Source organism: Propithecus coquereli, unplaced genomic scaffold (genome assembly GCF_000956105.1).
Source record: "Propithecus coquereli isolate 6110/MARCELLA unplaced genomic scaffold, Pcoq_1.0 Scaffold168, whole genome shotgun sequence".
In the NCBI taxonomy this organism is placed as follows: Eukaryota; Metazoa; Chordata; class Mammalia; order Primates; family Indriidae; genus Propithecus; species Propithecus coquereli.
Genome location: NW_012141413.1, coordinates 3,234,805 through 3,259,329, shown reverse-complemented (window position 1 = coordinate 3,259,329; position 24,525 = coordinate 3,234,805). Strand labels below are relative to the sequence as shown.

Sequence of the window (24,525 nt, the reverse complement as noted above, 5' to 3'; positions counted from 1 at the left end):
GACAGGAGGGACACGCTGTCAGAGGCCCCGCAGGCAAGGGTTCCAAGTCCTGGTTCTTTATTAACAGGCTCCAGGTCCCAGGCAACGAAGGTCCCGCCAAGCGATCCTCCGTGGTCCAGGTGCTCAGCTGTGGTCGAGCACAGGCGGGTGCGATGCCAAACCCCTCCCGGGCGAGGACCCTGGTGTGTACAAGGAGGGTGGCGCAGCATCCCTCCGAGCAACCGCCAAGGCGGCCTGGCAGGCCGACCGTCCCCGACAGCCAGGGCACACTTTCTCTACCCCCAAGCTGCCTCCTGGCTGCCAGGTTTGCTTTCTACAGCCACGTGCCTGTCGTTAGGGTTAATGTCAAGACGGAGAAAGTTCAGACTCACAGACATTTCCCCAATTTACTGGACCACCGGGGGCAGACAGCCGGTGTTTTCTGCTTTTATGTTCAACTGTGAAAGTCATCAAGGACTATGGTGATGAAGATGTTTAAACTTTCATGTGTAAAATGCCCACACGGGCCTCTGGAAGGCAGCAATGCAAAGTTTTCAGGCGTGTGCCTAGGCCGGGGGGTCTCTCTGCCCTTGGTCTGTGAGCTGGGCCCAGCCGGAGCCGGCCCAGACACAATAAGCAAAAGCGCCTCTAGGCCTGTGGGTGACCCGGACACAGAGATCAGACACCGGCAGCAACCTGGGCTCTGGGGGGGATGGAAACGGTTCTCCTAAAGCCTGAACAAAACCAAATTTACGCTTACCGTTCCTCATTTCCTTGTTGTTATTTTATTTTCCACGTTCGGATCCTTCACCCATGTAAACATTAATTTTCTGTGTCATTTCTTTTCCCAAAGAGAGATGCAACTACCCCCAACCGTTTGCTGAAGAAAAGTGGTGCCAGGAAGGTCAATGTCGCTGTGCTACATGCAGCCGGACCTGCTCCCCGCCCCACGAGAGCTCAGACGTGAGCGTGCGCACGCACACGCACGCACACGCACGCACACGCACGCACACGCACGCACACGCACGCACACGCACGCACACGCACGCACACGCACAGGCGTGCTCACCAGACACCCGGAGCTGGAAGTCCACGGAGTCCTCGCCCACACGGCAGGAGTAGGTGCCCTCATCCTGCCTGGTGACTGCGGCTGCCACCAGCCGGTGCCGTGTCCCCACGTCCTCCTGCGAGAAGCGCTTGCAGGAGTGACCCAGCTCGGTGCCATCCTTGTACCAGCGCACGCGCACGTGGGACTCCGAGGTCTCGCACTCGAACTGGGCCGGGCCCCCGGCCACAGCGTCCACACAGCTGCCCGCTGTGTCCTTGTGCAGAAAGGGCGTGAGGCCTGTGAGGACACGAAGGGAGGTCAGGGACCGTGCTCGGCCACGGCAGCCAGCAGGGCACACCAGCCCTCACCCAGACCAGAGACCCCGTCCAGTCTCGGCTCCGGCCTCACTGCCCCTAAGGGACCACCCACCACGGAGGAGTCCTTCCTCCTACTGAGCTGAGCCCACCCCACTGCCTCGCAGGGTCGGACAACGGCCTCCCCTGCCCAGAGTGCGGGGACAGGGGACGTGGACCCGGCCCTGCCCACCCGCACGCGGCCCTCACCTTGCACCGACAGCTGGTAGGCAATGCGGCCACCATGGCTGACGCACTCGTAGAGGCCCGCGTCGTCCCGCGCCACGTCGCGCACAAGCAGTACCCTGCGCCCCGCAGACGCTTGCACCTCGTACTTGGGGCCTGGGGGCAGCGTGCGGCCGTCCTTCAGCCAGGTCACAGCCGCCGCCTGGTCCGACAGCTCGGCCAGCAGCTGAGCCTCCTCGTGCAGCCGGGCCAGCACCTCCCGGGCAGCCGCGGCTGGAGGCTTGCTGGTGGGCAGCCCTGGGGCTGCTGGGGCCAGACATGGCAGACGGGGTGGGGGTGGGGATTGGGCCACAGAGGGGACAAGGAGAGAGAAGGAGACATGGGTGGAGAGACAGAAAGGGATGGGGGGAGAGATGAAGTCTGGCCATCAGGCCCCCGCAGCCCCAGCCCTCATCTGCACATAACAGTGACTGTGCCACCAGCCGACCTGGGGCGAGCTCCCTGAGCACCCCCCACCCTACCGCTCCACCCCGGTGACCCCCAGCCCAGCCCCTGCCCTGGAGGAAACAGGGTTCAGGGTCCCAGGCCAGGTCTCCCAACCCCCACCCTCACCCTGCCTACCTCGGACCTCCACCCGGATGCTGCTCTCGATGCCGTCGGCCACGAACTTGAGCTGCGCCCCGTGCAGGCTGGCGGGCACCTCCCGGATGGTGAGCGTGTGCCGGGTGCGGTCACAGCGGATCACGTACACACTGCTGGCCTTCAGAGCCCGCCCATCCAAGAACCACTCTCCCGCTGAGGCCACGGTGAGGTCCACAGAGAACGTGACCTCGCCACCCTCCACCGCCTCCACCGCCTTCAGGGGTGTCCTCACTGCCAGCTTGGGGGCTGCAGAGAAGGCAGCGTCAGCGGGGAGCCAGGGCCAGGGAGCAGGGCGTGTGTGGAGGGTCCCTACCTTTCCCGCCTCTTCTCCCAGAGCCTGGACCCAAATGCCCCCTCCTCCAGGAAGCGTGGCCCACACACACAGAGCCACCATGAGCGTAAGGCAGGCTCACAAAGTGGCACGGACAAGTGACAGCTGCCCAGAGATCCCCTCCCGGATCCCTGAAGCCCTGCAGCCTGGGCCCCTGGAGTGCTGGAGGCAGCAGGCTCTCTCCCAGCCCAGAGGGCTCCACCAGAGGCAGGACCCTGGCAGCCCCCGACCTCCATAAAAAGATTCCATGAGGTCACTCTGGCCTCAGCCCAGGCTGAGCCACACCACTGGGCCTGGGTGATTCAGGGCCAGGCCAGCGGCCCCGAACGCCGTCACCCGGAGACCCACTTACCCAGGTGGACAGTGCCCGGAAACTCGAGGTAGGGACTCTGGCCAAAGCTGTTGATAGCTGACACCCGGAACTGGAAGTCCCCCTCCTCAGCCACACCAGCCACAGTCAGCTCAGGTGTGGCTACCCACTCGGCCTCGTGGCACCGACTCCAGGTATAGGTGCCAAGCCGCTTCTTCTCTACCAGATAGCCGTCGATGGTGACAGGGCGGTCCCCGTAGGCTGGTGGGGACCAGCCAAGGGTCACGGAACTCTCTGTTCTGGTCTTCACCACGGGGTCCGCAGGTGGGTGCAGAGGCGGCTTCCTGGGGGCTGGGTGGAGAGTGGCATGAGGTCACCGGCTGGGCACCCCGTCTCTGCTCTGGGTCTGGAATCACCCAGAGGGGGCTTCACAGAAGGCCTCGGCCCTCCTGGGGCACGCCGCTCTGGGGGTCTGGACCACTGGGCTCACAGCCCCTTCCTCGGGGCCTGGAGCCACTTCTCTGGCTGCAGAGGAAAAGCTGCCTGGGCCTCTTTGGGGAGGCCAAGCTTGGGGGCCCAGGGCCATGTTCTCTGCCCCCCATGGCAGGAGGCTGGACCCAGAGAGCCGGGCTGAGGGTGGACAGGGAAGAGACACTACCCAAAGACCACTCCCCAGGTGGCCCTCACCTGACACATAGAACTGGGTGGATGTCCGGCTGTCACCAGCCACAAAGGCCACCTCGCCCATGTCTTCCAGGCCGCACTGCGAGATGATCAGCGTGTGGCACGTGCCTTCCGTGGTGATGGCCACCCGACCACCCGCCACCACCTCCTCCTGGTTCCGCAGCCAGCGCACTGGGCCCTCCGGGACGGCCAGCTCCACGCAGAACATGGCTGTGTCCCCCACGCGCACCGCAGTCTTCCGAGGGAGCCTTCGGAGGAGGTTACCTGGGGTGGATGTGAGAGCCCAGGCCAGTCAGCCCAGCGCCCTCCCCGGCCTCCTGCTGGCTCCTCCTGTGCGCCCACCTGCCCGCCGCCCTCCCCTGCGGGTCCCCGCCTGCCTTGGACCGCGAGCTCCGCCACCGTGCGGCTGCCCTCCTGGGTCTCACAGATGTACACGGCGTCGTCGTCCGCTGAGACGTTGCGCACGGTCAGCCGGCGCTCGGTGCCCTCCTCCTCGATGCCGTACTTGGCGCTGGACCACAGCCGCGTCTCCTCCTTGTACCACGCGGCCTCCGTCGCCGGCTGGGGCACCTCGCACAGGAACGTGGCCGACTCCTTCTCCCGCACCTGCAGGTCCTGCAGCCGCTTCTTGAAGGGCACCGCAGGCTCTGCGGAGAAGAGGCTGGTGAGGGGCGAGGAGGGCGCACGAGGATGGGAGCCCAGAACACAGGAGTGATGGGTGGGGGTGGGCGCATGGGAGGGAGTAGGAGGAAGGGCCCTGGGCGCGGGAGTGCTCGGTGGGAGTTGGGCGGGGCCGCGCAGGGGGCTGCAGAAGTGGAGAGGTGGGGGTGTGCGAAGGTTGCCGGGAAAAGGACAGGGAGTGGCCGGTAGCAGGCGGCTAACGGTGTGGGGGCGGGGCAGTGGACCGGATGGGGAAAACGAGTCACGGCGACGAAAGGACGCGCCCAGCGCCATCTCCCGCGTCGCCCGCCTTCTGCGGACTGGGCACGGACGCCTGCAACTCCGGACTCCACGACCCGACCGACGGGGGCGGGAGACGGGCGGCAGCGGCAGCCCGGCGGCAGGGCGCGGGAGCAGGGGCTGGGAAGAGGCCTCCGCCTGCCGCGCTGGCCGGGACCGCCGGCCGGGAGCTCACCGCGCACGACGACCAGCACGGAGCTGTAGGTCTGGCCCACGAGGTTGGACGCCGCGCAGGTGTAGAGGCCGCGGTCCGACTGCTTGCAGAAGAGGATCTTGAGCACGAAGTTCTCCTGCTCGTCCTCGTACACCACGTGGCGCCGGCCCTCGGTCACCAGCTGTCCGTCCTTCTTCCACACCGTCTCGGGCTTGGGCTCGCCCGTCACGTAGCAGCTGAGGCGCGCGTGCTTGCCCTCGGTCACCGTGCAGGTGCGCGTGCCGCTGCCGGGCGGCGAGGCCGGGGCGCCCTCGGCTCGCATCACCTCGCGCCGCCGCTGCAGGTGCGCCAGGAGCGCGGCCGTGGATGTCCCCGGCGGGCTGTCCGCGTCGGCGTTCGGGTCCACCACGAGGGCAGCAGCGGCGCTGGCAGCGCCCAGCGGGTTCTCGGCGCGCACCTCGTAGGTGCCGCCGTCGCGCAGTCGGGTCGCCCGGATGCGCAGCGCGCTCGCCTCGCCATGCTCCTCCACGCGCACGCGCGGTCCGTCGGTCTCGCCCAGGCGCAGCCCGTCCTTGGACCAGCTCACGGCCGGCTTCGGGGAGCCCCCCACGCGGCAGCGGAACGTGGCCTCGGAGCCCTCGCGCACGCGGATGGACGTGGGGCGCAGCAAGAAGTGTGGGGCCTGCTCGGCGCACGCGGCCTCGGAGTCCACTTGCAGACCCACGGCCGCGAAGGCCTCCCCGATGGCGTTGCGCGCGCGGCACACATACTGCCCGCTGTCCCCAAGCGCCAGGTCCAGGATGGTGAGGCGGTAGAGGTCGCCGTCCTGGGCCAGGCGGTAGCGCGCACACGCCTCCACGGGCTGCTGGTCCTTCTCCCAGCTCACCTGCGGCGTCGGGTTGCCCACGATCTGGCAGCTGAGCGTGGCGTCCTTGCCCACCGACACTACAAAGGCCTTGGGCCGGGTGAGGAAGCGGGGCGCGCCGCTGAAGGAGGAGGGGTCCATGGTGGCCCTGGCGGGAACCTGCAAGGGCATCCGGGGAGGTTGAAGTGGGGATGGGCGTGAGCCCCGGATTCGCGCCGAGCACCTCGCCTGCATCCCCCCCAGCCCCTTCCCTCGTCCAGCGCTGCCTGGAGAGCCTATTTAAGGCAGGTAGACACCTTCCACCCCATCCCAGCCCATCTCACAGACTCCGCCCCTTTCTGGGCACTTAGGCTATGGCGGCCCCACAACAAACGGTCTCTTTTAATTGGCAGGAGCATCCGCTCCCCTCTCCGCAGCTGGGAGTCTGCTAGAGCCCCCCCGCCAGCAGGCAGGACCGGCGCCGCTGCTGCACTCTCCACGCAGATCCGCCTGGTGCACTGTGGGCCACTCTGTCCACCTGTGGGTCTCCTGCCTGACACACACCACCGTCACCCTGCGTTTAAACCTCCAGTTGGCCTATGTGCCCCACACGGAGAGGGGGAGGCTCACTGAGCCAACAGGCCTGGGCACCTGTCCCTTGCCCATCTCCTCCGACTGTTCCACTGGGCTCCACCCAGGGGCCTGACCTGCCTGTCCCTGCCCTGGGCCAGAAGGGACCTGCCTCTTCTATAGGGCGCCCACCTTCGCTGGGGGGGAGGGGCGGGGCATGTCCTTTGTCAATGAGCAGGGAAAGAGTGGAAACCACTGGGCACCCCCACTCCCCCTCTGCAGGGCCTGGCCAGGGTCACAGCAGGGAGGGACAGGGCAGTGCACCGTCAGTAGCATGGCTGGGGAGGACAGCCGGAAGATCCCCACAGCATGGAGCTGGCAATGCCAGTGACATCCCCTGGGAGAGCCAGAGACTTCCGGGCTGACACCAGCTGGGTCGAGGCCGGCCAGACCCAGCCTTGTTGAGGGGTTGCTGCGGGTAACCTGGTCACACCACCATTCTGAGCTGCTGGCCAGCGGGGCACGCTGCTGGGCTGGGGTTGGACACCTGGGCCTTCCTGGGCGCCATCCCCAGGTGACTCTGGCCTTTGCCCACCGTGCGCTGAGCCCCAGCTGGCCGGCCCCCAATACAGGTGGAGCGAGGTGAGACTGCCTTGGCTCTTCTGTAAGAACAGGGGGCGCCAAGTGGACCCCACAGGCATGACATGCTTTGACTGTCTCCACCCCGGGCACAAATGCCTACCCTGCGGGGCACCTTGCCACACCCTCCCTCGGGCTGGAGCCTCCAGCCACTGGGCCCGGGCTGCCCGCTGTGGGCTGAGTGGGGCCGATGTTCCCGGTCCTGTGATTCAGGTAGTTAATCCATCTTAATCCCCTTGCGGAGCCTGAGCCCGGAGCAGGGCCGGGCTGCGCACAGCGGGTGCCAGTCTGCTGACTCACTGTGCAGTCAGCACCTCGAGCCTGGCCACCCCCCACCCACAGCAGGGCTCTCTGGGGCTAGAGAGGACCTGGGCGGGGGCCACCCACGGTGGGGATTGGGGATTGAGTTTAGCCCCTTCTGGAATCTTCCTCCAGGAGCACCTCCCAGGCCTCGATGGGCTACTTTGACATCAGCTCTCCAGACACCCTGAGCTCTGGGTTCTCATCACTCCCCCAGATCATGCAGTTGGTCTATGGGTTCCCAAAGCAGGATGGGGCATCCTCTCCCTGCGCCCACCTCCAGCGGGCCCGGCCAGGGTGACACTGGAATGACACATGAGGCAGCATGGGCAGGCAGCCCCTCTGCACCAGGAGGCCTGGGACAGGGGCAGGGAGCTCCTAGCCTTTGGCAGGTGCCCAGGCTGCCCCTGGCGTGGCAAGATTGGGCGGAGACTGTGTAGGCCATCAGGGACAGTGTCTCGGCCCCAGGGCCTGCATTCCACCACTCACGTGTTGCCATACGGTGGCAGACCCGCAGAGCAGGCCACAGGTCTGGGGGAGGCTCACGGCAGCCCTGTCAGGCGGCCATCCCACCGGTCAGCAGGCCTGAGGCCAGAGAGGACTGGGGAGCCTGCCTTCTTTCTTGGTGGCCCATATCACAGATGGGGAAACAGAGGCCAAGCTGGGAGGGGACCCACCCAAGGCTACCTCTGGGGCTCCCAGGCACAGGGACATCTGCAGAGGCCTCCTGTCCCTGCCACATCTGGGGTTGGAGGCTGCTGGACATGCAGCCCCGTGAGCACTCCAGGTGACTCTGCAGGATGGGAAGACCCCAGCCCCAGCCTACAGGGAAAGCCCCTTCCTCCCTCCAGCCCTGTGGGGGCTCAGGACACACACACCTGGGGTGGCACCCCTGGGAGCCCCTCAGCCCCCTTCATGGCCCCTCCACCCTAACTTTTCAGAACTTTGCCGCTCTCTGGTCCTCCAGGGGCCCCTGGAGCTTTCTCAGGGTGAGTCCAGAGTAGTACCCCTTTTTGGGGGTGAGGCCAGCAGGTCTGCAGCCACCCTCCCCTTCCCTCCCATCGCAACGCGGAGTCCAGTGGTGCCTGCACACCCATGCCCTTCCAGAACCCACTTCCAAGGGCAGCTCCCCGAGGCTGCCTGGACCTCACCTTAGACCCCCCAGGGCCCGTGGGCTTCCCGCTCCAGGGGAAATTCTTTCCTGGAGTCAGGTGTCAGTGCCCCTCTGGCTGTCCCCAGTGCTGAGCCAACAGGCCCAAAATAGCCCCAGCTGTCAGCGGGCATCCGTCTCAGCAGGCTGGGGGCAGGGCCAGCCGGACCCCTGGGCTGCGCTCGGAGCGGGGTCAGCCAGGGAGGCAGTGGGTGCACACCAGCCCCAGCGCCCCTCCAGCCCCCAGCCCTGCAGGTGGCTCTTTCCCCACGTGAGGGCCCAGCTCTGGGTCACCGATGGGGCCGAGGCTGGAGCCTGAGCCCCACCATGGGGAGATGCCCAGTCTGGCCGGACTCTGAAGGTCCCTCCGCTCCCTGACCTTCAGCTGAGCCGTCTCGCAGGGGAACAGGACGCCACCCACCCTGCCGGGTTTTCTGTCTCCTCACCTGTCTCTATGCGGGGCTCCGAGCAGTGCCCAGGTCGGGGGCGCAGGCGGGGGGTCCGGGGCTGCTGGGTCTCGCCTTGCTCCGAGGGCCCAGGACCGACAGGGTTTGCACCCAGCAGCCCACACTCTGGCCAGTCCTCAGACTGGACAGGGACGAAAGGACAGGCGGATGCTGTCAGCTGGAGAAGGCTGGGCCCGCCCCCACCCCGCCCCCACCGCCAGCCAGCCCGGCCCAGCCCAGCTCCAAAATAGCCCGGGTCTCACTGTCCAGGATTCGGTTTCACCCTCGGCCCTGAGAGGAGCAAAGGGCAGATGCTTGGGGCCACAGCCAGGGGCAGGAGGACGCCTGTGTCCTCCAGCAATGACATGGGCTGGGGGGCACAACTGGCCTGGCCCCTCCTCAGACCAGCATTCTGGAGTGCAGGCAGGAGGCCTGGGACCACCCCCACGGGGTACCCAGGACCACCCCAAGGGAGGACCTGGGACCACCCCCAAGGGGGACTCAGGACCCTCCTGCAGGGCCCTGCACCTGCGCGTCCCGGGGCCCGGCAGTGGAAGGGGCAGGCAGGACAGGCTCCCGGTCCACCACCTGTGACAGTGGGCTCCTCGTCCTGTCGTCACTGCCCACCCTGGCCTCTCCCTGCAGCACACACCCTGACTGGGTCTGTGACGCATCTTTATGTGGGAGTGGGGGATCCCCTGGGAGCCCGGCCTGCCAGAGGCGGGGCAGGCCCCACCCAGGGACGCCAGACCCCCAGGCCTCAGAGGCCCAGGTCTGAAGGAGGAGGCACAGCTGAGGGGTGGGGAGCCAGGGCAGGGCCCCTGTACCCCATGCCCTGGGGGACACCTGCCCTCAGGCGTGTCGCTGAGCCAACCCCAGCTGCCAGTACCAGGGAAGCCAGAGAAAGGGCCAGCTGGGTGGAGGGGCCGGAGCCCGGCACGGGAGGACAGCTCACGTGGTTGGAGTGAAGAGGGGACCCCGGGCTGGGGGAGACCTGCTCTTTGCCTCCAGGATTCAGCCCCATCCCTGAGCCAGCGCCAGGGACCTGTCTTCATCCGGGGTCCCAGCCTCTGGTGACGCCCTCCAGGTGACAGCAACATCTCATGTTCTCACATGGTGGAAAGAGGGTGAGGGTCTCTCAGGGGTCTCTTGTAAAGACACTAATCCCCTCATGGGGGCCTATCTCCTGCCCTAATCACGCTCCCAAAGGCCCCGCCTTCTAATACCACCACCTCGGGGGGGAGGGTTTTGACCTGTGAATCTGGGGGGGACACATTCAGTCCATCGCACAGTGAGAAAGGAAAAGGCTGGAAGGAGAGCCCACTGCCCGGGGACATGGCCCTGCGGAGCTGCAGTGGTGCAGAAGCGTGTCTGCATGTCCTGTGTGTGCGTATGTGTACGCCCACGTGCACGCGTGTATAGGCATGCCTGTGTGGCTTCATGTACATGTGTGCATGCTTGCTGTGTATGCATGTGTGTGCGTGTGTGTGCATGCATACCGTGGGCTGCATGTGTACACGCGTGTACATGTGTGTACATGTGTGTATTCTTGCACACCTTGCCAGCCCCCTACATGCCCTCCTGGAAGCACTGAGCCCACAGTCATGGCCTCCGACCAAACCTCCCTCTGTCCTTCTCTGTGCTGTGACTCCTCCTCCGCGGCTCCGCCTTCTCCCCCTTTCTGTCCTCCCTCGTTTCTCCCCCGGGTCCCCCTGCCTGGAGGACTGTCCCACGTGCTCAGTGAACACGATAGCTCTGAAACACGATGTCTCTCACCCTCTCACCTCAGCCCACGGGGCGCTCCATATCCCCCTCGCGTGCCCCGTGGAGGGGATGCGGATGCCACCGTCCATGGTTCTCCCTGAGCCCGGAGTCGTTTGCCAGTCTGGAGACCCCGTGCCCCCAACGCCCGTCCCTCGCTGGCCACTGCCCTCACACCAATGGCCCCATCATCAGAGATTTAATGCAAAGCAAACGCATCCACTTGAGGACATTCCCCACCGCACCCCCAGCCTCTGGCAGCCGCTGTGCCACTCTCTCCCGCCACGCAGGCGACTTTCCTGGGCTCCGCACGGAAGTGGGGTCAGGAGGCTTTTGTGTTTCCAGGCCTGGCTTATTTTGTTCATCCATGTTGTTGCAAATGACAGAATAGCGTTCCTTTTGATGGCTAAATATTACTAGTGCTCTGGTGTTTGTACCACATTTTCTTTATCCATTCATCCATCAACAACGCTTAAGTTAACTCCATGCCTTGTTTTTTTTTTTTTGAGACCGGGTCCCACTCTGTTGCCCGGGCTAGAGCACCATGGCATCAGCCTAGCTCACAGCAACCTCCCACTCCTGGGCTCAAGTGATCCTCCCGCCTCAGCCTCCTGGGTAGCTGGGACTACAGGCTCATGCCACTGCACGTGGCTAGTTTTTTCTATTTTTAGTAGAGACACAGTCTCGCTCTTGCTCAGGCTGGTCTCAAACTCCTGACCTCAAGCAATCCTCCCGCCTCGGCCTCCAGAGTGCTAGGATGACAGGCGTGAGCCACGTGCCCGGCCGTGTGTGTCTTGACCACTGTGGAGAGGGCCGCGGTAACCCTGGGAGTGCGACAGCTCTTCGACATACCGATTTTGTTTCCTTTGCATATTTACCCAAGCAGTGCGATTGCGGGATCATGTGGTAGTTCTATTTTTAATTTTTTTTAAAAAATGAGGAGATGCTGGTCAAAGGGTGTAAACCTTCAATTATGAAATGAATAAGCTCTAGGGATCCAGTATATAGTGCGGTGTCTACAGTTAATAACACTGCCTTGTTTAATGAAAACACGGTAAGACAGCAGATCCTACTACGTCTTCTCACCACACACCTTCGATGTGTGCAATTTTTATAAAGATGTTTAGAATTAGCATTGTCAATCATACCTTGATGAAGCTGGGGGAGCAGGGAGGAAAAGAAAATGATTCTTTAAAATAAAACACCTCCTTTGCAAATAACTTAGGATTATGGGGAAAAACAGCCCAGGGCAGGTGCAGAGGCTCATGACTGTAATGCTGGCACCTTGAGAGACTGAGGCAGGAGGATCATTTGAGGCCAGGAGTTTGAGACCAGCCTGGGCAACATAGTGAGACCCCATCTCTACACTATAAAAAATAGAAAAATTAACCAGGTGTGGTGGCACCTGTAGTCCTAACTATTCAGGAGGCTGAGGCAGGAGGATGGCTTGAGGCCAGGAGTTTGAGGTCGCAGCGAGCTATGATTGTGCTACTGCACTCCAGCCCGGGCAACAGAGCAAGACCCTGACTCTACAAAAAAACAAAAGAAAGAAAGAAGAAAGGAAGGAAGGAAAGCAGCGGTGGCTGCACGACAATGTGAATGCGCTGAACGCCGCTGAGCTGTGCACTGAAAAGTGATAAGTTTGATGCTCTGTGTATTTTAACACAATGAAGGGAATTGGGGGAGGGGAAGAGCTAGTCACTGAGCCGATCGGTTGCAAGACAGCGGCGGCTTCGCATGTGTGCAGAGGCTCCACGCCCATCGGGCAAACCGGGGCGGGCCGTTCGAGCTCAGGTCTGGTTCCTCCGGAGCGCTGGGGTAATTCTGGCTGAGCTTTAGAAGAAACATGAAATTGTCTTCGCAAAGGAGGTTCTGTGGTCAGAATTCTGCAAAGCTTTCGCTGTGAATGAAAAGACAGCAGTCTGGGGACAGGGATGTGCGAGGTGAGGGCAGGAGTGTCGGAAACCCGATCCCGCAGGACGAGACCTTCCCGAGGAAGCGGCCCTTTGCTTCAGTGAGCACATCTCCCCCTTATGCCGACTGTACGCTGTCTCGGCAGAGGGTGTCAGCGACGGCTTGGTTTTGAAGCATTTGTGCCTTTTAAAATCACCCTGGTGGTTTCTGACTGTGGTCCTACGGGCTCTGTCTCTAGGGTATCCCAAGTGTGTAGGAAAAGCCTTTGCTTCGTTTTAAAATCCCACGTGAGCCAAAGAAAACCAAGTCTGAGACGCCAGCTTCGTTCCTAAGATAGCATGAGGGTCCAGCCAGCAGAGGGTGGTTCCATCACCAGCCAAAGGGCCTGGGCTTCAAATGACACCTAGCCCTGTCCCTGCCACGGGGAAGTCGAGCATTCCTGGATCCCGCTCAGACAGGGCGTGTGTGTGTGTGTCTTTAATTTGGGACAAACAATTCGATGGCTTTCTTCCTTAGCGACCCCAGCATGAACCGAACCTGGGGACCCGTCCATTCTGCGAGTCTGAGCAAGGTCCCAGGCCCACAGTGCGACACCGGCAGGCTCCCAGACAGGCTCGCTGCAGACGAAATGTCGGTTGGCAACTCAGGGGCAACACAAACAGCACTGGCAGCCAACCGGCTACCAAGCCAGCTATGGAAAGGCCACCCCCACACGCTCATAAACGTAATTTTTGCCTCCTCATAGCCGAGCATTCTGTGACAGGTTTTTAAAGGATTAAATGACCATTAATTGGTAGACTCAGAGGCAAACTCACTGACTCACGCAGAGAAGCAAGTGTGCGCACCACCGGGCCTCCGCGGAAAGCCCGCAGCCAGACCCCCGCCGCGGGGCCGCGGAAACACTGCGGAACCTGCGGCCTAACAGAAAATACGTATCAGGTCTTTGAAGCAAACCGAGAAGACCAGAGGCTGCCACTGCCCTGAGAACTGACTCAGAGGTTTTGCCAAAGGGGAGAGGAAGAACAGAGGGTTCCAAAGCTTTCCCCATAGGAACTGACTTTATTCGAAACAGAGCACGGGAAAATCCAAGCCCAAGGGTGCTACTGAAAACAACTGCTCCTCTCAGCAGCAAGCTGAGCCGCTAGCCAGCTAGGCCACCAGAGAGAGCCACCGAAAGAGACAGCTAAGAACCTCCTGGGGTCAGAACGAACCTCAAAGACTGTCGTCGAAACAACTCCTCTGCCTGGCTTACTTCACTCAACACAATGACCCCCAGTTCCACTCACGTTGCTGCGAATGACAGGATTTCATCCTTTTTAATGGCTGAATATTGTTCCATCGTGTATATTCACCACATTTCCTGTGTCCACTGATGGACATTTAAGTTGGCTCCGTATCTTGGCTGTTGTGAATAGTGCTGTGATACACACAGAAGCGCAAGTATCCCTTTGATATACTGGTTTCCTTCTTTGGACGAATACCCAGTTATGAATCAATAAAAATAAATAAATTAAAAAAATAAAACAAAAATGACCCCTAGCCAAAAGACAATGGAGCAATCTACGTCCCCAGGCTATCACTGCCCAAATGTTGGCCTTAGCAGTTATTTTAACTATGTTCAAAGAACTTACGGAAACCATGCTTTACAAAGTAAAGGCGGGTATAATGCTGATGTCTCATCAAATAGAGAATAGTAGCAAAGAAACAGAAATTATAAAAACAACCCAGGGAAGTTCTGGAGTTGAAAAGTACAATAAATGAAATGAAACATTCATTGGAGGGACTCAATGCAGATTTTTCACTGGAAAAAGAAAGAATCGATGACTTGTAGATTGACAGAGATTCTGCAATCCAAAGAGCAGAGGGCATGAAGAACGCAGACAGTGGACAGAGCCTTAGAGAAACGTGGCCCACCCCAGAGCACACCCACACACAGGAGAAAAACAGCTCATCACACACAAGCGCAGCCCAGCGAGATTAACAGCTGACTTCTCATCAGAAACAATGGATGCCAGAGACAGTGGGATCCCAGAAACACGGAAGAGTAATTCAATATATAAACTTTCTTGCTCAAAACAAAATTAAATGACTTTGATAATCTAGAATTCCTTTGTCTTTGTGTGTATAACTTCCCATCTCTTCCTCCCCCAAACCTCAAGCACCATGTGGGTATAGGTAGCAAAGCACAGATTTCCTGGGTGAATCATTCCCTCTCACAAAAACAACTAAAACAGAACCTTAAAAAATGCTAAATCAGATCATTAAAATAAGTGCAACATGCTTGAAATTATGTTAACATTATTTCTATTAGTGATCATTATTAAACTTATATCAAATCCTGAGAGATGCTTTAAATCACTTACTGGTGGGGATCGTGATGCTATTGGTTCAGTTCTAAAAATTCTCTCATCAGTCCTTAATGTTTTCTCAACAGTGTTCTAGAGGAATTCAGTTGCAATTATTAATTCACATGAAAATCTTAAAATGACCACATAATTTGACAGAGTGTTTCATGAAGCAAAGCTTGTATAAGAATTTAAACTAAAGTAAATGCAATGATTTTAATCATCTATCTTGCATCTGCTGAAACAAATAGGGAAGGCACTTTTAAAGAAAAGTGGCCCAAAATATTTGCTAAAGCTTTGAAAAGGCTCGTGAAAAGCCTTTTTAACACGTCAAAAAAAATACAGAAAGAAAGAACCTGAGAGCACCCTTGTCTCAGGGTGAGCGGCACGGCTGTGAGCCCGCCGTCTCCCTGTCATCGTTTAAAATTAGAGTGCACAGGGCCTGGTAGTCACGTGGAGCACGACGCACCCTCCCACCCCTGACAGCTGCCATCTGTCCCTGGAAGCGCTAAGATTAGGACTGCACAAATTCCTGGGGTAGAAATTAAGGACCACAATTAACCGGGTGACTTAATTTGGCAATCTTGCAATTCCATCCTGGTGAGAAAGTGGCTCTTCCCACTGAGTGACTCAGACCCATCCCTGCCTCTTTGGTCTTTCTGAGGAACTTCAAGATCCCAACTCACGTTCTCTTGGACGTTGGGTTCTGAGGGTCAGCTCATGAGACACCTTGCCATTGTCTTCTTGTCCCATGGCTGTGCCGGGAGAAGCCCGGGACAGAACCATTTGTAGGGCACACCACAAAGCTGTCTGGTGCTTCCATGTGGCCACCACTAGTTCTTCAATGGCCAGGGCCAAGGCTAGCACATCTGGGACAATTGAGAAGATGGGGCCAAGTGAGGACATAGAAAGATGTCAAAGCAAGAGACAGTCTCTACTTTCTACTGTTGACTCTTGAATTTGCTGAGAAAGTTCTCAGGAAGCTATAGTAACTAAAACGGTGGTTCAGGGGTAGATAAACAGGCCAAGGAAAATAAGAAGAGCCTGGAAACGGGCCCTCATGCATTCAGATACTGAGGTGTCCCAGCAGAAGAGTGGGAAGAATGTTCTGGACAACCAGTTATCTTCTGAAGACAAGAAAACTGTATCGCTACTTCATGCCTATTATGGGTGAGCGCCATCCCCCCAGAAACGTATGTTGAGGTCCTCATTTCCAAAACCTGTGAAGGGGACCTTATTTCAAGATGGTGTCTGTGCAGATGCCGTCATAAGGGTGGGCCCTAATCCAACGACTGGTGCTCCCATAAGAAGGGGATATTTAGGCCGGGCGCGGTGGCTCACGCCTGTCATCCTGGCACTCTGGGAGGCCGAGGCAGGAGGATTGCTTGAGATGAGGAGTTCAAGACCAGCCTAAATAAGAGTGAGACCCCATCTCTACGGAAAATAGGAAAAATTAGCTAGGCATGGTGGCACCTGTAGTCCCAACTACTTGGGAGGCTGAGGCAGGAGGATCACTCGAGCCCAGGAGTTGGAGGCTGCAGTGAGCTATGATGACGCCACTACACTCTACCAGGGGTGACAGAGCAAGACTCTGCCTCCAAAAAAAGAAAAAAGAAGAAAGAAAAAGGGGGGATATTTAGACGTGAAGACAGACATGCACAGAGGCAAGACGTAGAGAAACATGGAGAGGACGGCAGAGACTGGCCTGATGTAACCACAGGCCAAGGGACACCGGGAGCCACTGCGGTGGGAAGGGCAGGAAGGATCCTCCCCTAGAGCCTGTGGAGGGACGACATCCCTGCCCACAACTTGGGTTTGGAGAATATATTTCTATTGTTTTAAGCCGCCCAACGCGTAGACTTTATTACGGCAGCCTCAGGGAATGGACACACGTCCACACAAACTCAAGTTGATGAAATGTGGAGTCACCACGTGACCCGTCAATTCCACTGCTCGATCAATAACCAGGAGAACCGAAACACGTGTCCACACGAAAATCTGCACATGCGTGTTCACGGTGGCATTGCTTACAACGTCAAGACATGGCAGTAACCCAAATGTCCGTCAACAGATGAACAGATAAACAAGACACTGCACGTTCAGACGGTGGAATATTGCTCGGCCACAGACCTGCGGCCACAAAATGCATGAGCCCTGAGAACACCGAGCTCAGAGGGAGAAGCCAGACACGGGAGGCCACACAGCGTGATTCCATGTATACGAAACATCTGGAACGGGCAAACCACAAGGACAGAAGGTAGATGACGGCTGCCGGGTCCGGGTGGGGGACGAAATGGGAAAGTGACTGCCTCGTGGGTACAAGGTTTCCTTTTGTGGTGACGAAAATGTTTTGAAACTACATAAAGGGAAAGCTGCACAACATGGTGAATGTACTAAATGCCACCGAGTCATACACTTCAACATGGTTAATTTTATGTCGTGTGAATCTTACCTCGGTTTTTTTGAGAAATTAGGTGAGATGAATTTAAAAACCCAACTGACAAAAAGCAAAACAAAAACTTTTGGAAGAAAATTGAGAACACTTTTGCGCGAGAATCCTTAAACAAGATGCAAAAAAGGCACGTGTCTTAAAGGAGGAAAAATAAATTTAACTACATTAAAATTTTAAATGGCTTTCCAACGAAAGACACCAAAACAAAAAATCTTTGGAAAAGGTGTCTGTCACACGTGTGGCCTGCGGAGCTGTTCCCCATGCGTTATGACGTAGACACGAGACTATTCAAGACAGCTGATGGCAGCAGAAAATGGGCAACAAACTCCGTCACCAAAGGAAGCAGCACGGAAACCACGGGACAGGCCTGCCAGGGTGGCGCAGTCACAGAAAGAACGTGGCAGACCCCCGGGCACTGACGTCCGGGACGCCTGTGTGATGCAGGGTTCCACAGAGAGGCAGAAACAGCAGGAGACGTGGGTGGCTGTCTCTCGTTGGTTCTGTATAGGTGGATGGATGGATGGATGGACAGACAGATGCGACAGATACAATCGACACCCTGATTAACAGACAGATGGATGTGAATGATAGATATACGTAGATGTAGAGGACAGATAGGTGTACTAATAGATGACAGATACAGAGAGTACAGATAGAGGTAAGACTGATGGATGGATACATTACAGATGACGGACAGATAAGTATATCGATCGATAAACTTATCCTGAGGACGTCGCTCACGCAGTTACGGGAACTGAGAAGCCCTCGGGCTGCAGTCAGCAAGGGGACCAGGACAGCCGACGGCACGGTTCCAGTCTGCGGGCTGGCAGGCCGGAGACGCAGGAGGAGCCAATGTCTCAGTTTGAGTCCAAAGGCAAGGAAAGACCAAGTCCCAGCTCAAAACAGGCAGGAGGAGGAGGAGGAGGAGTTCCCTCTCGCTCAGCCTTTCTTTCTTCTCGGGTCTTCAACTGATGGGACCAGGCCTGCCCACACTGGGGAGGGCAACCAGCTTTACTCAGTCTATCTACTCCACTGCTGATTTCTTCCAGAAACATCCTCACGGACACACTCAGGAGTAATGTCTGACCAGACATCTGGGCATCCCGTGGCCCGGTCAAGTTGACACATAAAATTCGCCACCGTGACACCTGTGCCCAGCGTGGAATGGCAAGTTGCAGAACACAGAAGCTGCAATCCCATTAAGCTCGGAAGTTAACCCGAAAGGTGGTGTGTGTGGACACGGCTGCATGAATATACGCACATTTGCTGGAGTGCGCAGAGGGAACTGGAAGTGGGCACAGACTGTTGACCGTGTGACCGTCAAGGACGGCGAAAGGACACGGACTTCTCTGTGTGCTTCTGTTCTGTTTAATTTTAGTCAGCGAGCACACATCCCACGTGAAGTTAAAAGGCAATAGGTCCCAGCTGGGCTGAGGACAGGAGCAGCCGAAAACACTCACCGAGTGTTCGGCCTGGGGCCCAGGCAACCCCCTTCACGCCGAACCTGCCTCCTGCCCGTTTCTTCAAACGAAATCTTACACGGAGCCCACGTACAGCAGCTGATCAGAGAGGAAGTGCTTCAGAGCCGTGGTCCTGGTCCCCACGGGTCCCTGAGGCCCTCTCACAACCTCAGTCGTTTCCACGGTGACACTGACTGAGATGTGGCTTGCCTCTGCCACTCTCACTGTCCCATGAGCATGGGGTTACCTGCCCCCATCCCCTACAGGACTCCAGGGCAGAGAATTGGGCTGTCTTTTTTGAAGCTAGGTGTTAAAGAGACTTGCACACAGAAACAAATGCCACCCTTCCCCCTAAATTTGGCTATTTGTTTATTTTGAAAAACACAGGGTTTTTTCATTAAAAAAATGTGTCTTGGCCAGGCATGGTGGCTCACGCCTGTAATCCCAGCACTCTGGGAGGCCGAGGCGGGCGGATTGTTTGAGCTCAGGAGTTCGAAACCAGCCTTAGCAAGAGCGAGACCCCATCTCTACTAAAAATAGAAAGAAATTAATCAGACAACTAAAAATACATAGAAAAAATTAGCCGGGCATGGTGGCTCACGCCTGTAATCCCAGCACCCTGGGAGGCTGAGGTGGGAGGATCACTTGAAGCCAGGAGTTCAAGACCAGGCTGAGCAAGAGCAAGACCCATCTCTACTAAAAATAGAAAAAATTAGCCGGGCATGGTGGTGCACGCCTGTAGTCCCAGCTACTCAGGAGGCTGAGGCAGTAGGATCGCTTGAGCCCAGGAGTTTGAGGTTGCTGTGAGCTAGGCTGACGCCACGGCACTCACTCTAGCCCAGGCAACACAGTGAGACTCTGTCTCAAAAAAAAAAAAAAAAAAAAAAAAGTAAAACAGCAAAATTCAGAAAAGGCAAATATTAACCAAAAGAGAACTGATGTAGCTATATTATCAGTAAGTAAACAAAACTGCCTTTGTGGGAAAATAATAACTAAAGCTCAAGAGATCATTTTAGAAGGTTCAATTCACCAGGAAGCTGTAGCATTTTGAAACCTGCATGCACCTAATAACAGAGCTTCAAAGTATAAGAAAAAATAAAAAAAGAACTACAAGAAGAAACCAACCCAACACCCAGGGGAATGTCTGAACAGGCTTCTCTTCGTTTCGCTGGTTCGAATCCGTAAGGCTACAGGAGACCGAGGCAGACAATGCATGAGTTAGATCTCACACACAGATGGGGAACCTCACACCCAGGCAGTGGAGAGGAGTTCTCAAGCACCCCAAAACACTGCCCAAAATTTACCACACACAGCTGGGGTCCCCAAGCCCCAGGCACCAGGAACCAGGCCACACAGCAGGAGGCCAGCGAGCGAAGCCCCACCTGCACCCACAGCCTCTCCCCATCGCTGGCGTCACTGCCCGAGCCCCACACCCCAGCAGATCAGTCGGGTCAGTGGTGGCATCAGACCCTCACGGGAGCATGAGCCCCACCGCAAATGGTGCACTTGAGGGATCGAGGTTGCGCTCCCCACGAGGATCCGACGCCAGATGATCTGAGGGGAGGTGAGGTGGCAACACCCTCTCCCCCACCCCATCTGCATCTGTGGAAAAACTGTCTTCCTCGAAACCAGTCCCTGGTGTCAAAAATGTTGGGGATCGCTGATATGCAGGACCACAATGCAAACCTCAATAAATTCCAAAGGAACGGCATCATACAAACTACGTCCTCTGTCCAGAATGCAAAAATTAGTTTAAAACAAAGCAGGAAAAAAGCTCCATTTATTTTAGATATCACCTCCAAATAACTCAAAGGCCAACAAAAAAAAAATCACAAAAATGTAAAAATATTTAGAACTAAAATGTAACAAAAACACGATCTGTCAAACCAACAGGATGCCAATGAGAAAGAACCTACGGTGAAAGGATGTGGAGGAAGTGGATCTCTCGCACGCCCCGCCGGTGGGGATGGGAAGTGGGACAGACACTCTGGAAGAGAGCTGGGGGTCTTCATTAAACAGAACACACCATCGCCGTGCGGCCCGCAGCCGTGCTCCCAGGCATTTATCCACAGAAACGGAAACGTGTGTTCACAGGATAAACTACACGAATGTTTAGAGCAGTTTTGCGTCTTCTCAGTGGTGCCTCAGTTTGCTCAGGCTGCCGTAACGAAGTCCCACCGCCCGGGCGGCTTCAACAACAGAAATTAATTTGCTCAGAGTCCTGGAGGCCGGAGGCCGAGAGCAAGGTGTCGGCGGGGCTGCTCCTTCCTGAGGCCTCTCTGTGGGTCGCAGACGGACACCGTCTCCCTGTGTCCTCGGTGACTTTCCCCTGGGCATGCACCCCTGGGTGCCTCTCTCTGTCCAAGTGTCCCCTTCTTACAGGGACACCTGTCAGATCACATTAGGGCCACCCCTGTGACCTCATTTTAACTTACCCACCTGGGTGAACACCCTGTCTCCAAACGTGGTCGCACTCTGAGGTCCTGGGTTTAAGGCTTAAACCGAGGAATTTGTTGGGGGGGGGCACAATTCTGCCCACAATAAATGGGGAAATGGTGAGACTGGTGCACGCACCAGGGAACACGACTCAGAGACGAAAGGGAACGAACAATGGGCACAGGCCCAGCATGAGGGGGTCTCCGGGACCCACGCCGAGTGAAGAAAAGCCAGCGTTCTAGAGGCCAGCGCTGCGTGCTTCCACGCACGTCACTCGCCGGAAATGACCGGATCGTAGGGAGGACGGGGTGTGGCTGCCGGGATTACGGACGAGAAGGGAGACTGGGGTGTGGTTGGGAAAGGTGCACGGGGTCCTTGTGGTGACAGAAATGTGCTGTGCCATGGTCGCAGGGGACACACAGGCGCCGCCACCTGTGATAAAAGTGCATGGAACTAAACACACCCAAACACACAGGGGGCTGGGGGCGCATCACAGTCCCCTCCTGGTGTGACACCATGGCAGTTTTGTGAAGAGCTGCCGTTAGGAAGAACTAGGTAGAAGGGAATGAAGGATCTGTGTTATTTCTAACAACTGCTAGTACACTAACAGCAATAAAAGTTTCGATGAAAAAAACAGCAACACCAGCAGCCCAGCACAGGGTCAAAGAAGGACCGAGGCGCAGTCAGGACACAGGGAGAGCCCAGGGCAGGTGTCCGCTCCCCTAGCCCTGTCTTCCCCAAACACCCTTCTCCAGCGTGTCCCAGTGGCCCAGACATCTGTGTGCTCACGAGTCCGGGACCCTCCGACCGCCCCGACCCAGCTGCACATCCAGCCACTGTCCACGCCCTGTCCCCATGAGACACCCCGTCCCCACCACACACACCCCGTCCCCACCACACACCCCGTCCCCACCACATACGCCATCCCAGTCTCCTGCTTCGTCTTTCACCATAGACCTTGCAGAATAAAACATACTGTGTATTTTATCATTGTTGCCTGTAACCACTCAGTAAATTGTCCGACGGGACTGGCTGTGGCGGCTCACACCGGCAATCCCAGTGCTTCGGGAGGCCAAAGCAGAAGGATTGCTTGAGGCCAGGAGTTCGAGACCATCCTGGGCAACACAGAGAGACCCTGTCTCTAATTATTAAAAAGAAAAGAACAGTCGAATGAATGAACTAATCAGTGAAAGGCAGACAGAATTCAGTAACCTGCAGGTCTTTCATCAGCGTGGTCTCCGCCAGGACTTCCCTGAGGCACTTCTCATTTGAGAGATCTTTGACATAAAACAACATTTATCAAGCAATCGTTCATTTTTCCCACACACTCCAGTGTGACCTGAGTTGACGTCATTCCTGGAGAAATCAATGACAGGCACCCTGGAGGTGGTCAGGGGCCCGGACCCCAGGCGGCGGGCACTCCCACCGTGTCTCCACGGCCCGTGGCCAGGCAGACCCTGCCCCCGCCGCGTCTGCCAAGCCCAGGCGTTCGCCCAAGATGTTGGAAATGCAAACACTGCATCTCTAAATGGAAATTAGAAAGACCGACACCACCAGATGTTGGCGAGGACACGGGACAACAGGAACCCTGACGCATTGCTGGCGGGAGCGTGAAGAGCGTAGTCGCCGCAGGACAATGTCTGGAAGGCCCCAATCTCGCTGAGCCTTCGCCGGCCCCGCGGCCCCGAGCGCCGCCCCTCGCTGTACACCAGAAAGAAACACAAGAGCAAGCGCGCGAGGACCGGCACGAGTGCGCAGACACACAGCGAGCACCTGCACGCGAGCGGCACGGCAGCGAGCCACCGCCACCTGCATCGGCAGAGAGAAATCGGCCGGGGCGGTGCTGCGCCCTTGCGGTCCCCGCTGTCAGGAGGCTGAGCGAGCAGGATCGCTTACAGCCCCGGAGTCGGAGGTCACAGTGCGTGGTGACCATGCCACTGCACTCCAGCCTGGGCGACAGAGCAAGACCCTGTCTTTTACAAAATTTTTTTAAATAAAATTCAAAACTAAGAGAATGGCAATTCAATTTCAACATGAGTTTGGGAGGGGACAAGCTTCAGGTTACAGCAGGGAACACGGCTGGCTTTCTGTGGTTGGATTTCTGCATTTCGCGATCCGTAAATTCACCTCAAGGGGAAGGCATGAACTGTCGAGGAACGCCGATGGCGTGGCCACCAACTGCGAGGTGAGGTGGGCTGAGGTCTGCGGTTATTCGGAAACGCATCGGAAACCGCGCGTGGAGGAGACCCAGGATGGACACCCCGAGGCGGGAGCGCAGAGGAGGTGGGTCATCAACAGGTCTACACGGCCGGGGAGTGTCCACTGCAAAGTCTGCACTTCCTGCAGCAGAGATTTTTTTTATAATCCAAAATTGGACTCCCAGGGCTCCTCAGCCCTCCCTCAGCCACCCGCTGGGACACAAGATCACAGTGCCAGCCTTCTGAGACAGAATCTCTACCCCAATTAGCCTTTCCCCTCAGTCGCCTTCCGCAAGCCTATTTCTCAGTCTCCTCCCATGGGTAGACAGCGTCCCACAAGGCTTAGCGAGAAGACTGGATCAAAGCATTGACTATTAAGGCAAAAAGAAGAGCTGAACAGAACACGGAAATGCACGGACCTCCACCATCAGCCGCCTAGCAGAGCTGTTCCATGCAGTGTCCAAACTCTTGACTAGTAGGACGCCACAGAAATATCCGTGACAATGACCTAGGGGAAAAGTGCTCATTATCCACAACGGCCAAAATATGGGGTCCCTGCCACCAAGCAGCTGGGTCCCTTGGGATTTCCTGGGTGACAGGAGCATCTTTTGCTCTGATGAGACACATCTTGGTGGGGCCCCAGATAGCCTCAGCGCGAGGGCTGGCGGCTAGAAGGACCAGACCACAGTTGGAAGCCTGGAGCTTCCAACCCAGCCTCCATGTGGGCTGGACATTGAGTGAATAACTGATCTTGCCCCTGTGACACAGCCTGCAGGGGGGGACCGCCCGCAGAGGGCACAGAAGCCCCACGCCCCTGGGCACTGCCCTCAGCATCTCCTCCGCCTGCATGCTCCTGGGGTGTGTCCTTTGTAATAAATGTGGGGCTCCCCTGGGTCCCATTCTTGCAAATGGTGCCTGTCTCTGTGTGTCTGGGTCCTAATCTGCCCCTCCTGGGAGGACACCAGTCCTATGGGACTAGGGCCCACCCCTGGAAGCTCACTGGGACCTGTTCACACCTTTGCAGACCCCAGCTCCACATACAGGCACCTTCTGAGATGTTGCAGGTCAGGACTTCGACCTCCGAATGTCTGTGGGGGGACAATACGACTCAGCCCGCAACGGTGCTTCCTTTAACAGATTTGTGCTCAAAAGACATGGTCTCTGGGAAACCGAGTCACTGAATTTGCTAAGACATTCAGGCTCAGAATGAGGTCCATTTTTAGGCACATTGCATGTTTTCGGTAGCAACGTGTCTTCAGTGGGAGTGGTCTGGGGCACTTCAAACCAGGCTGGTCAATTTTGTTGTTACAGTCCTGTCCTGACTTTTTGTTGACTTGATTTACCAAGTAATGATGAGAGGGCT

At 57.5% G+C, this 24,525-nt stretch overlaps 2 protein-coding genes across 2 annotated transcripts in view; one reads left to right on the top strand and one right to left on the bottom strand.

Moving 5' to 3' along the window:
* LOC105808119 (obscurin-like) overlaps positions 1-3,795 on the bottom strand; it is a gene marked incomplete at its 5' end in the record, with an annotated part of 53,310 nt that extends 49,515 nt beyond the window's left edge. Inside the window, 5 exons of the mRNA XM_012641681.1 lie at positions 1,049-1,324; positions 1,591-1,872; positions 2,188-2,454; positions 2,892-3,200; positions 3,537-3,795. Of these exons, the coding sequence (XP_012497135.1) occupies positions 1,049-1,324; positions 1,591-1,872; positions 2,188-2,454; positions 2,892-3,200; positions 3,537-3,795 (1,393 nt within the window). The remainder of the gene's footprint in view (positions 1-1,048; positions 1,325-1,590; positions 1,873-2,187; positions 2,455-2,891; positions 3,201-3,536) is intronic.
* A 165-nt stretch (positions 3,796-3,960) lies between these two features.
* Positions 3,961-4,770, top strand: LOC105808149 (putative uncharacterized protein C1orf145). The gene is made up of 2 exons (XM_012641717.1): positions 3,961-4,201; positions 4,520-4,770. Exons 1-2 carry the CDS (start codon positions 3,961-3,963, stop codon positions 4,768-4,770), a joined length of 492 nt encoding a protein of 163 aa, XP_012497171.1.
* The last annotated feature ends 19,755 nt before the right edge of the window (positions 4,771-24,525 follow it).

Excerpts from the sequence above, each read along its gene's own strand:
- LOC105808149 (XM_012641717.1), top strand. The coding sequence starts at position 3,961 with ATGTACACGGCGTCGTCGTCCGCTGAGACGTTGCGCACGGTCAGCCGG. Across the intron at positions 4,202-4,519 it reads TGCGGAGAAGAGGCTGGTGA|ACGGACGCCTGCAACTCCGG; the intron begins GGGGCGAGGAGG and ends TGCGGACTGGGC.